The sequence below is a fragment of the Dromiciops gliroides genome, chromosome 6 (assembly GCF_019393635.1).
Source record: "Dromiciops gliroides isolate mDroGli1 chromosome 6, mDroGli1.pri, whole genome shotgun sequence".
In the NCBI taxonomy this organism is placed as follows: domain Eukaryota; kingdom Metazoa; phylum Chordata; class Mammalia; order Microbiotheria; family Microbiotheriidae; genus Dromiciops; species Dromiciops gliroides.
Window position 1 is genome coordinate 19827012 of NC_057866.1, and position 14321 is coordinate 19841332.

Consider the following 14321-nt stretch of genomic DNA (forward strand, 5'->3'; position numbering starts at 1 on the left):
AATTATTTATATGGAATATATTATTACTGACTGAACTATTCTGATAGTGTTTATGAAAATAATTAATTCCATGAGTACTATTCAGTTACTCCCTTTTTGGTGGTCACACCTTCAAATTATATGACCATCTGAAAAGTAGTTAGGAAAATTCTTGGGTAAATGAAGAAAGAAATTTGAAATGAAAAAAAAATCACAGCCATAAAATAATTAGAATATAATCTATCATGTGGTATTGACCAAATAATCTTTCATCAAAACTCCATAACAATTTGTTGTAAAAACAAGTCTACTGATTATCCAAGAGTGACTACATGCTATCTTTTTTACAATATTCACATTTATACTACTTCATATAAAACAAACAAACAAAAATCTAAGGTGTGAACTAGTGGCATGTGCTAGTTATGTAAGCAGGTTTTGGTGGCCTTACAAAAAGAAATTCATTGATGAGTGACTTGATTCAGTGTTGAAAAAGAATAATTGTCACTGACTCCTAGAGGAACTCAATGGGGTAATGGAATTCTTAGAAAGCCTAGGTCAGTCTTAACAACAAGTTTAGTATGGTTCTTGTAACATAGTAAATGCTTAATAAGTGCTGGTTGACTGATTAATTTGTAGCGTGAAAACAGATTACTGGTTCTCCCCTCTTCCAACCTGAGGAATTATACCTTTGAAATTGGCTTCCAATATATATTTTATATTATTATTTTTAATTTGTTTAATATTTAGAATTTTATTTTCCAAATTACATTTAAAAACAAATTGTGACATCAATGTTTTAAAACTTTGTGTTCCAACTTCTCTTCCTCCCTCCCTTCCCACCCCCACTGCAAGAACTCAAGCAATACAATATAATTTATTCATGAGTAGTCATGGAAAATATCTCCACATTAGCTAGGTTGTGAGAGAAACCAGATAAAAAACAGAACTTCAGATTAAAGAATCATTAAAAAATTGTTTCAGTCTGTTTTCAGATACCATAAGTTTGTCCTCTGTAGATGGATTACAATTTTCATAAGTCCTTCAGAGTTATATTGGATCATTTCCTTGCTGAAAATAACCACATGCTTCCCAGCAGATCATATTACACTATTGCTGTTATTTTGCATACAGTACATTTCAATCTGATTCAGTTCATGTAGGTCTTTCCAGGTTTTTGTGATAGCATCCTGTTCATCATAAGTTTTATACAGTACCTTCAACTTGACAAAGAATTTTCTTCCCAATAGCTCAGAAGAGTAGGTACCATATGTTTTGCAATTGTAGCCAATCATCATAACTATTTCCCTCCATCCTATTGCCTTCCAATGATATTTACTCTATTTTCTATTTTATTTTGCCCTATTCCTCCTCCAAAGTGTTTTGCTACTGACTGCCCCCTCCCCCGCTTTACCCTTCCTTCATTCACCCTTCCCTCCTTATCCTCTTCCCCCCCCTACTTTCCTGTAGGGTTAAATAGATCACTCTTCCCAATTGGGTATGTATGTTATTCCCTCCTTGAGCCCCCTCTTATGAGGTTACAGTCTTTGAGCTAATTCTATTTTCTTATTTTTTCTTCTTCCCTCCCTCCTCAACGCTCCCTATAAAATCAAGTAATTCAGTATATGTCATACATGTGCTATTATGCAGAACATCTTCACCTTCCTCAAAAGTGTTTTACTTTTTACAGTTCCCTCCCCCAAATTTTCTTTTTCTTCTTCCCTTCTTCTCCCCCCACCCCATCTCCTTCCCCTCCCACTTTTCCTCAGGGCAAAAATATATTACTATACCCACTTGAGTATGTATGTTATTCCCTCTTTGAGCCAATTCTGATGATAGTAAGGTTCATCACTCTCCCACTCCTTCCCTGTCTTCCTCACCCACCATAAGCTTTTTTCTTTTTTCCTTCATGTGAGCTAACTCTCCCCAGTCCACACCTCCCTTTCCCCCTTCCCTAGTCTATTCCTCCTTCTCCTCAACTCTATTTTAAAGATGTCATCATGGGTTAGCTAGGTGGCACAGTGGACAAAGAACCAGCCCCTGGGCCCAGGGCATGATTCTTGGCTGAAGTCTCAATTCCTTTTCCCTCTGGAATATCTTATTCCATGCCCTCCAGCCTTATAATGTAGATGCTGCTAGATCTTGTTTTATCCTTATTGGAGCTCCACAGCATTTGAATTCCTTTTTTTTCTAGCTGCTTACAATATTTTCTCCTTGACCTGGGAGTTCTGGAATTTGTATATAATTTTCCTGGAGGTTTTCCTTTTGGGATCTCTTTCAGGAGGTGATCAGTGGATTCTTTCAATTTCTATTTTACCTCCTGCTTCTAGAATATCAGGGCAATTTTCCCTCACCATCTCTTGGAGGATAGTCTCTAAGCTTTTATTTTGGTCAAGGTTTTCAAGTAGTCCAATGATTTTCAAATTATCTCTCCTAGATTTATTTTCCAGGTCAGCTGTTTTTCCAAGGAGATATTTCACATTGTCCTCTTTTTTTTTCATTCAATTGGATTTGCTTTGCTGTATCTTGCTTTCTCATAAATTCAGTAGCTTCCATTTGTTCAATCCTAATTCTTAGGCAATTATTTTCATCTGACAGCTTTTTAATCTCCTTTTCCATTTGGTTTTTCAAACTGTCGACTTTTTCTCATGACTCTCCTGCTTCGCTCTCATTTCTCTTTCCATTCTTTCCTCCCTCTCTCTATATCTTCCTTCTATTTCTCCTATTTTCTCTTCAAAGTTCCTTTCGAGACCTTCCATGACCTGAGATCAGTTCATATTTTTCTTGGAAGCTTGGAATATAGGGGCCCTGAGGTTGTCATCCTCTTCTGAGAGTGTATCTTGATCTTCCTTTTCACTGAAGAAACTTTCTATAATTCTCACCTTTCTTTGCTTGCTCATCTTTTACTTGACTTTTAACTCCCCACTGTGGGGGCCCTGCTTCTAGGCTACACTACTGTCCCCAGCTTCAGAGGGTCCCAGGTGTTTTGGTTTGAGGGAGGGCAGGTTTTTCTCTTGCCTGGCCTGTTCTCTGGTCTGAAAATAACCTCAAGCCAACTTGTTATTTAACTAGCCAGCAGAGGACTATGGTGATTCTTTGCTTTGAAGAGCCTGCGCCCCTACCCCACTTGGGCCTCCTGCCTGTCAGGATTTCTTCCTGGTTCCCTGCTGGGGTGGGACAGCTGAATTTCTCCCTAGGTCCTGCTGTCACCCCTGCACTTTTCCCCCTGGCCTGTCTTTCAGCTCTCTCACCCAACCACAAGCTCAGTTTCAGAAGACGCTGGTGATGCAGCTGATTCAGAGGCTCAGGGGTTAAGTTCCTCTGATGTGGCATGCCTGGGGTCTCTGATAGTGTGATCATGGTGTTGGACTTTACTAGTAACCCAGCACGGCACCCTTTAATCCATCTATGGTTGGAAAATAATCTCAGCCCTTATTTTTATGTGTTTTTCTGCTTATCTTTGTGCGTTTAATGTCTTTCCTCAGCTATCTTGGCTACACCACCTATGAAGTCCTGATATGTCTAATATAGTCCTACATATTCATTTGAGAACATACACAGATATCATGACTCTTTTCTATCTACTTTTCATATGTTGAGGAAAAAGGTTTTTGTTTGGTTTGTGAGCCAGTAGTTAACTTGCATTGAAAAGGAACCTAACAGCCAAAGTGATAATATTTTTATTCCCTTCCAGGCAGCATTCAAAAGAGAAGAATGAACTGCACAGTGGGTTTGGGAGAGGTCTCTGATCCTTTCTCCCCCAGTCACTGGGAAGTATTTAGACAAGGAAGTAGATGTAAATTCCAGATCTATCTTTGTTCTTTTCTGCTCTTAAGTGAATGATAATTGGAAACAACTGAGACTTTGTGAGCTTTAAAAAGAAAAGAAAGAAATAAGGTTTAGGAATTCAAATCCATACCAGTAATTACCTTAAATTGAGCCTGAGTAGGTGTAAGGGAAACTCTGAACGATCTAGTTGACTCAGTATAGCAGATGATCAAAGGCATCCAAGAACATACATCCTAAGAAAGGAAGGAACTCATCCAACCCTCATCATACTTTACAACAACCCCTTTATGTTTGAGATCACTTTTCCTGGGGACACAGATGTTAGAGGGGGAAATGTATCAACCCAGTCCCAGTAAAACACTTTGCAACTTCTATTTTTTTCTTTATTTGTTCAATAAATATCCCTTTATAAAAGCTAATTAGTGTTAATCAGTTGTTGTTGTTTATCCTTCTTTCTGATATTGTTATGTCATGACTTGCATTGAATTGTATTTAAGAGAGGGAGGACTGTGCAAAGTCACGAAACTCACTCTCTCCTCCTGAACCATCTGGGTTCAGTGACAAGATATACATCAGGATGACTGGAGATGGCCATAGATGTTTAAGGCAATTGGGGTTGTGACTTGCCCAAGGTCACACAGCTAAGTTAATGTTTGATGTCAGAATGGAGCTCAGGTCCTCCTAACTTCAGGGTCTGTGCTCTATCTGCTGTGCCACCTAGAAGCCCTTGTTAATTGATTAAATCAACAATATGGGAGAGATAATAACTATTGCCTGAATTTGTAGGAAACACATTAGTCTAAGAGTTTGAGTTGACAGAATTAAAGAGATTCTACTATACCTCAGATGTATCCCTAGCACACTAATTCAGTGATATAACTAGATTTGTTCTGGGGTCAAGGGTGGGGGTGGGGAAGGGGGAGGAAAGGGTGTCTGACTTGTCATGAGAATTGGAATAAGGATTCCTAGAGCTTATATAAGCTACACATAGATAGAATGAGAAAACACAGAGGAGTAGTTAGGGAAGGAAACTTGAGCTTGGGCATTCTATAGCTCAGAAGTTCTTAAATCGTTAGTAGAGCCATAGAGAAGTAAATCATCACACCTTTCACAATAGCAAAAGGAATATTAATATGTAATATTTATTATAAACTCCCAAGAAAGAGATGGAACATATAGAAGTTAAGATATTGAGTAATGGTGACAGAAATGAAACCCAGCCCCTGATTATTCCCTGATTATCAATGGAAGGCAGCAGAGAAATCATGGGTGCAGGCTGGTTATAATATAATTCAAATTATACCCATACATTGAAATAATTGAGAGGAAGACAATTAATTTAAGTTTACATAAATAATAGGACTATGATAGAATGTTGACCTATTATACATTAGGAGCAATGGGAGAAGCTAGGTATCAAAGTGGATAGAGCACTGGCCCTGGATTCAGGAGGTCTTGAGTTCAAATCCAACCTCACACCCTTGATACTTACTAGCTGTGTGACCCTAGGCAAGTCACTTAACCCCAATTGCCTCACCAAAAAAAGGAGCAATGGATTAACAAAGGACAGTTCTCAGGTTCTACTACTATACATGCAAAGTAAATATAAATAGAGGGAGACACTACTACTATACATGCAAAGTAAATATAAATAGAGGGAGACACAGTTAAAATATTCCATAGACATTGCAAGGTCATATATTGCCAGGATAAGGCAGGAAAAGCCTATAATCTGTACCAAAGGATAGACCAATATAAATCAACCATTTGATAATCAACAATCATTTATTTATTGCCTATTATATTCAACGGATTATGACATGTATTAAAGACAAAAAAGGCAGCTAGATAGCTGAGTGTATAGAGTTCAAGATATGGAGTCAGGAAGACCTAAGTTCAAATCTGTCCTCAGGCACTTAGTGTCATTGTGACCTGGGCAAGTCGCTTAAACCTGTTTGCATTGAATTATTCAGCTGTAAAATGTGCTGGAGAAGGAAATGGTAAACTACTCCAGTCTCTTTCCCAAGAAAACTTCAAATTGGATCATAGAGTTGGACAAGACTGAAATGCCTGAACAAGAAAGTGAAGTGCTTAGTAACAGATATTTTGTAATGATGATCAACTGTGAAAGATTTAAATATAAATCTTGGGCAGCTGGGTAGTATAATAGATAGAGCACTGGGCTTGGAATCAGGAATACTCTTTTTCCTGAGTTTAAATCTGGTCTTAGTCATTTACTTGCTGTGTGATCCTGAGCAAGTCATTTAACCCTGTTTACCTCAGTTCCTCATCTCTAAAATGAGCTGCAGAAGGAAATGGCAAACCAGTCCAGTACCTTTTCCAAGAAAACATGAAATGGGGTTACTAAGAGTCAGGTATGACTCAAAAGATTGGACAACAACAAGGATAACAAAAACAAAAAGAAATAAACAAAATAAAAAACCCATGCACTCAAAGAGTATGCATTCATTCTAGTTAAAAATGCAAATATGGAACTTTGCAATTTCTAATTATTATTTATTCCACCTGAACAATATATTCCTTCTAAGGATTAAGCATTTCAATAATTTATTCAATATAAAACTTCTGGGCACCATAGCTACATTTATATCTTTTCCCTTTCTTTACTATTTCGATTCTTGAATCATCAACTCCCATGGATTCAATTAAAGATGATTCTAAGGTCTATTTATCTAGCCCTTTCCTCCTTCCTTACATTTTGTCTCACAGTATATACAAAACTGAAGACATTTTTCCCCTAAAAGTAACCACCCTCATGTAGTCTCTCATCACTGACTAACTATATGAATTTGGACATTTCACTGTAGAGTGGGTCACAGTTTCTTCAGATCTAAAATGACTGGATTCAACAAGGTGCCCATAGAACTCTCACATCCTGTGATTCTATGATGCTACCTTAATATCTATGGTTCCATTGTCCTATGATCCGTTGAATAAGATCTACCCATTTAGGCACAAATCAAATGTCCTTTCACCCTAAATTCCTTCCTTGCTCTCCCCACCTATTCCCTCAGACTTCACAGTGTTTTCTTATGTACTGATCACTATATTAATGATGTTTCTGTCATACTCCTTTCATACTGTAGGGTGCTTAAGCAGAAAAGCTGCACCATATCTAAACAGAATGTTTTTATCCCAGAACCTTTCAAAGTACACTGTGTACTATACATTCCCCAAATTTCACATTATATTCAGCTTTTAGGGATAAAGAGAAAACAGGAATGGCATCCACCTTCTCTCTGATTTTGACTTTTGTTTTAAAATGTAAAGTTGAAGGCTGATCAAAGTATATAACAACCACTTTTCTTTACAAGGTTCTTAACAGTATTAAGACTTTTGTTGTATTAATATTTCCTTTTAGTTAAAATCATATTATAATTATTCCTTTCTCAATCTTGTGTTATGGTAACAAAATAGTAACTCCCAAAGAGTTAACTTTCACTACAGACAGATCTATTTATATTTTGTTTTTATATCCTCTTTATTTTTACATATCCATTTCTTTTTAGATGCTAGAATATAGAAAAAGAAGTGGAAAAATCAAAGTTTGGCAAAAGAAAATAAGACATCAACAGAAACCATTAGCATGTACTTTATTTAACATTCATTGTCCTGCTACAGGGATAAAGGGTTGAGTGAACATTTACTTGACTCAGAAGCCAAGATAGAATCTTATTATTACAAAGTGTTCTTTTTTGTTTGTCTGCTATAGTTCTATTTGAATTGCTTAAAACATAGTATATATTGGTTTCTTAGTTCTGTTTACTTCAATTTATATATTGTCGTGATTTTACAGATGAAGAGAATGAGGCACACAGATATTAAAGGTAACTTGCAGATTCAAACTCAGGGCTTTATGACTACAAGCCCAACATCTATTCATTGTTCTAACTAGGTAAGAAATGAAATGACAATTATTACACTAAAAGTTATATTAGAGGGGCAGCTAGGTGGTGCAGTGGATAGAGCACTGGGGCTGGATTAAGGAGTACCTGAGTTCAAATTCAGCCTCAGACACTTGATACTTATTAGCTGTGTGACCCGGGGCAAGTCACTTAACCCCAATTGCCTCACAAAAAAAAAAAAAAGTTATATTAGTATAGATATATATTATTTCTATTTACCCTTGATTTCCAGTTGGTGTGTTAATGTAGAATTGGATTTCTTCACCTATTTTTCAGCTATCCCAGTGACAGTATCAATCTGGTGAATAACAAATGAAAATAGACAATATGTCTTATGAAGCTCTCATATTGCATGACTCCTATTCATTTCAAAAAATCACACAGTATTCTTCCATCAATAAAAGGTCTTAGAAATACATCTAATCCTACTTCTTCATTTTTCAGTGAGGGGCCAGAGAGATATATTTGTTCAAAATATTAATATTTTGTTGTTATTTAAAGAGCATACCCTTTGTCCAGAATACCATTTTATACTCAGTGTATTTTCATATAGAAAGTGCAAAATACTTACCAGGTAGATCTTGAAATATTAATTAAACCCATAATTTTAAAAGATTCTGCAAGTCAAAAATTTTCATCTTTCTAATTCCTTTTTTGACCAACTCAATTTACAACAAATTCTAAATATATTTTTGGTTGTAAATCAGAGAAACACTTTGTGCAAAGCTTTGATATAAAGAGACCACGTACATATATGCGTTCATACACATATATACATACAGTCATACATATATTCATACATATATATATATGAATACAGTATCAATAATGGTCTTAATATGAAAATTTGAATTTATAGCATCAGTGACTCCTATAAACTGAAAAGGTTATCTGATAATGACAAGTAATGGATGCATAGGCCAAATATTTCATTCATGTACAATAGATACACACATTTTTAATATTCCCATTAATTTAGTTATTGTATTCTGAAATTAATAAACATGTAATCAAATGTAAATTTTCATATAAAATTTGGAACGTAAGATGTTAATTTCAGATGCTACATCAGAACTATATCATATAGAACTTGTACCCTTAGTAAATAGAGCAAATTCATCATTTAATTTTTTTTTTTTGGTGAGGCAACTGGGGTTAAGTGACTTGCCCAGGGTCATACAGCTAGTAAGTGTTAAGTGTCTGAGGCCGGATTTGAACTCAGCTCCTCCTGAATCCAGGGCCAGTGCTCTATCCAATGTGCCACCTAGCTACCCCCATCATTTAATTTTTATAGGAGTTCTCCTTGCCCATAATTCATGTGGACTTCCTCACTTTCTCTTATTTTGGGGGGAGAGGGAAATCTTTATACTAATCCCGTAAATTCCCCACTTTGGAAAAAAATAGCAATACAAGAAGTGCTTAAACCAAATATGGATAGTTTCACAAAACAAAATCTCTCATTGGCCATAACCAAAAATGTATGTCTCTCTTTACATATTGAATTCATCACTTTCCTGTTAAGAGATGGGTTGCGGATCAGCTAGGTGGTACAGTGGACAGAGCACCAGCCCTGAAGTCAGGAGGACCTGAGTTCAAATCTGGCCTCAGACACTTAACACTTACTAGCTGTGTGACTATGGGCAAGTCACTTAACCCCAATTGCTTCACAAAAAAAGGGAAAAGAAAAGAAAAAAGAGAAAAGAAAAGAAAAAAAGAGATGGGTTGCATATTTCATCATAAGCCCTCTGGAATTCTGGTTGCTCATTTCATGGGTCAGCATACTTTAAAATTTCAACATTTGTTTAGTACTCTTTTTATTGCATAAATTGTTCTACCTCTGCTCACTTTGCCCTATTTTGATTTATACTGATTTTTACAGATTTCTCTGAAAGTTTCCTTTCGTTATTTCTTGTGGTAGAATAGTATCCGAACATATTAATATAGTTGAAGTTTTAAGCAAGTTTGTAATAGATGGAGAACTCCCCTCCCATCCCCATCTAGTTTCTACATTTTTGCTAGTAGAAAAAAGAGCTGCTATAGACATTTCTTTACACATGAGTCTTTTTCCTCTGTCATCAATCTTGTTGGAGTATAGACATATTAGGGGTATCCCTTTTATGTAGATTTAGGCCCTTTGGATGTACAGTTTTAAATTCCTCTCCAAAAGAGTTGCAAAGATTAACCAACAGTGTAATACTTACTACACAAAACACATTTAAATAACGCCTTAGCACATTCTGTAGATAATGTCAAGAATTAATGAAAATCTTTAAAAATTCATATTCAATAATGAGATATCCCCTATTATACTTTTATCCTCTCTCCCTACCTTCTCTGATCCATGTACTCATTAAATCCCATAATTCCATGTTGATACCTTCCAGATCCATAATTACCACCTAGTGTATATATATATATATATGCATATACACATACATATAAATATATACATATATATTTACTACTCTGAGTAGTTTTTATAAGATGTACACAAACACTCAGTGCACCAAAAATACCCTTGTAGGGGACTTCAAAGGGAAAAGCTCAGTGATCAGTAAGCTAAAACAGTTAATTGATAGTGATATAAATTCTTAATCCCCTCTCCTTCCGCTCAATTTGGGACACAGAGACCCCATTTCAGAGGCTATTACTTTCCTGAGAGACTCTTTTACATCTTTGTTCCTCAAACTGTAGATGAGAGGGTTTAACATTGGTATCACCACAGTATAAAACACAGTAGCAACTTTGTCTGAATCTAGAGTATTTCCAGATCCTGGGCGGCAATAAATGAAAAGGATCGTGCCATGAAAAACCACAATGGCAGTGAGGTGAGAGGCACAGGTGGAGAAGGCTTTCCGCCGGCCCTCAGAAGAGCGCATTCTCAGAATGGTGATGAGGATAAATATGTAAGATGTGAAAATAATAATGATGGTGCTGATCTCATTGAAACTGGCCACTATAAAAAGTAGCAACTCATTGGTAGACACATCAGAGCAGGACAGAGACAAGAGTGGAGGGATATCACAGAAAAAGTGATTAATGATGTTGGATCTATAAGAAGATATCTTAAGGGCTAAACAAGTGTGAATCAGAGAACACACTGTACCACAAATATATGAGCTACAAACCAACTGGATGCAAAGCTTCTGGGACATGGCAATCATGTATAACAATGGGTTACAAATGGCTACAAAGCGATCATAGGCCATCACTGCCAGCAACATAATTTCAGTGACCACACATGTGCAAAACAAATAGAACTGTACAGTGCAACCAAGGAAAGAGATGATCTGGTCTTCTGTTAATATATTGACCAGCATTTTGGGTACAATGCAAGTAGAATAGCAGAGATCAACAAAGGACATGTGACTGAGAAAAAAATACATAGGGGTATGAAGGCGAGGGCTGATCTTGATCAAGATAATCATTCCAAGATTTCCCAAAATTGTGATGAAATAAATCACCAAGAATACCAGGAAGAGGAAAATTTGGAGTTCTGGATGATCTGAAAATCCTAAGAGTATGAATTCAGTAACCGCAGTGCAATTTTCTTGCTCTTCCATTATTTCAGTATATTGAACGTTGAATAAAACATAAATAAAAAATCCTTCTTTTATGTAGTCCCATAATAAGTTTTAGCCATGTCCTAGAAAAACAATATTAGATTCAAAGTTAACAAATGGTTAATAGGAGAAAAACATTATATGGTTACATATGTATGTATTATCTTTTTGTCTGCACGTTAAAGATCTTAAAAAATATAATCAAAATTGCACACACCATCCAGACACCATCCAGATCAAACAACATCCATGATGAAAGATGTTTGTACAAATCAACATGTCATACAGATAAGGACAACATCTAGAACATGGAAAATATACTCACCATACCTACTACCTATTCATGTAAATTTCAGTGTGTATCTCTGTGTGTTACAAACTCCTAAGCAAAATAAGGCACAGCCTCTCAGTCTACATATCCTACACATAATATACACCTTGGTCCCAGTTCAAATCATACATACAATGTAGCCTGTGTATTTTGTGCCAATCCCAAAGAAACAAAAATTCATTTACATCTCTGTCTCTGTCCCTCTGAGTCTCTCTGACTTTCCCTCTCTCTCTCTCTCTCTCTCTCTCTCTCTCTCTCTCTCTCTCTCTCTCTCTCTCTCTTTCTCTTTCTCCCTCTCTCTCTCTCTCTCTTTCTGACACACAAATACAAAAACATCACCCTTTAAAAATAATACTAGGCGCAGCTAGATGGTGCAGTGGATAGAGCACCAGCCCTGGTGTCAGGAGTACCTCAGTTCAAATCCGGCCTCAGACCCTTAACACTTACTAGCTGTGTGACCCTGGACAAGTCACTTTAACCCAATTGCCTCACTTAAAAAAAAATACTGCTCAACTTACTTATGAGAGATTCTTCATTCAATCAATAAAGCCAGACGTGAATGTTTGCATTTTTCCATCAATAATTTTCACACCCCTGGATTACTGCCTTAGAGCAACTCTGAGATTTTGTAGATGGAATTTTGCCTAGTTTAGCATACACAGTGAGTTCAATTCTTCACTAAAAGGCATGATGAAAAGTTATATCTGGCCATTTATATGATGCCTATCTTATTCATCCTATATAGAAATTTAAAAAACACATTTAAACATGCATACATTTATACATAAATACACATACGCATACATATAATCTGTGTATGTCTATATATGTATGTATGTATGACATTTACATACATAAAGTAACTTGAGTCTGTCTAGGAAAGGACAAAAGATTGAGAATCATAGGAATATAGTTGCAAAGATTTGGAGCTGGTCGATTCTTTAGAGTCCATCAAGTCTAATCCCATCTGGGAAGACCTGGGTTCTAATCCTAATCCCAACATTTATCATTTGATTGATCATATGCAAGACATTTAAGTTCTCACAACCCCAGGTTTATCTTGACCAAAAAGGAGATATTAATGCTTAGTATATCTACTTCATAGGTGTACTGTGTCACTCAATGATATGGAAATAAGAAATAAATTATTTAACCCTTGAAGCTCTATGGAAATGTTATCTATTATTATGAGTGGGTGTATTCCACCCCTCACACTGTTATTATGGTCTCATTCTTATTAGAATACAAGCTTCCTTAAGATTTTATCTCCATCCATTCCTTTTATGTGATGGAACTGCAAAATCAAGGAGAGGTAATGTTTGACAAAGACTTTTTTGGGGGAAGTCAGTTATCTATAATGTCTGATTTGGTAAAGGGCAAACATATTCCAAGAAGAAATAATGTCATGCCCCACTTACCAAAACTTCTGGTTTCAAATACTCATCTCGTGAGGGAACATTGATTTAGTCATTTTGTTCCAAAGTAGATAAGTGAAAACCATATATCAGTAATGCACAAAACCACATTTTGAAAGTGGAGGGAGTTTCTTATATTAGAAAAGTGAGTCTTTCCTTGAACTGAATATGCATACAGTTTGAGAGGGAAATAAAGAAGAGAGGCAGAGATCAGCAAACTATATCTCTCCATTTCTCTAATTCAAAGAGGATCATTGATTAGAAAATTTGGAGTGGAAAGGGATTTTAGAAGTTAGTTGTCCAATCCCTTCATTTTACACTTGAAAAGTGAGACTGAGTGTATTGCAGTAGATTTTCCCCATTTACATGTGTAATTAGTAACAGTGCTGGTAAAATTTTCCTGTTTATACTATGTAAAAAAAAAATTAGTCCAATGTCCTAACCTGTAAGCAGGAGGTAGCTCTTTTGTTGGTGAATGAAGGGCAGTTCTTGTGATTTTTCCAAGGCAAGGGCTAACAGAAAATATGTCATTACCTGAAGTGTGAGCAGAAGGAGATTCAGGTGGTGTGTCTCTCTGTGCATACAGAGTCTTAGAAGTTGTTTCTTTGCACCTTGCTGGTCACAAAGAGAAAACTGAGATGAAGATATGGACACATCATTGGACCCATATCCAGGTACGATACATGTATTCATTTACGTGGAAAATGTTTCAAATGAGAATGGTGCTTTTTTCTGTTAGTTTCTCAAGTAAGAGGTCTTGAATGTTACCTCCAATTATATCTTCTTCCCTTAACGCAGAGAAAAAAACACGGGTTATGACCTATTATATGTAAAGCTATTGACAAACTTCATAGCACTTTATATGCATGAAGGTTACCCATTATTAATAGTATTATTTTTACTGTTATTAATAACATTACTATTACCTAATGTTCATTCTCCATTCATTAGAGTATAAAAGAAATCCTCAACAGATGAATTCTTCAACAAAAGGAGTAAATATTTCAGCAACCAGAACTCTAGAATGAAAACATAATTAACATTTTTCTTTCCCCAATGGATTTTAAAATTATTTCTATTTAAAAAATCACAAGCACTCCAATTTTTACCTAGCAAAATAGCCTGAAACTGCACAAAAAATCTGAAGGGCAGAGAGATTACTGATTCTCTCACTCAGAAAAACAACAACAACAACAATAACTGTCTCTATGTTCAATTCAAGGGTTTTTATAATTCATTTCCCCCCTGGGAACTAAGGCTCCAAAGTATTCTCCTGAAATTTTGGATCTCTGTGGGTTGGAAAATTTTTATGAAAACA

At 36.0% G+C, this 14321-nt stretch overlaps 1 protein-coding gene across 1 annotated transcript; it reads right to left on the minus strand.

Annotated features, from left to right (window-relative positions):
• Positions 1-10285: 10285 nt before the first annotated feature.
• LOC122731895 (olfactory receptor 5L1-like) lies at positions 10286-11257 on the minus strand. Its single transcript, XM_043972145.1, has one exon. It carries the CDS (start codon positions 11255-11257, stop codon positions 10286-10288), a length of 972 nt encoding a protein of 323 aa, XP_043828080.1.
• Positions 11258-14321: the final 3064 nt, after the last annotated feature.

Excerpts from the sequence above, each read along its gene's own strand:
- LOC122731895 (XM_043972145.1), bottom strand. The coding sequence starts at position 11,257 with ATGGAAGAGCAAGAAAATTGCACTGCGGTTACTGAATTCATACTCTTA.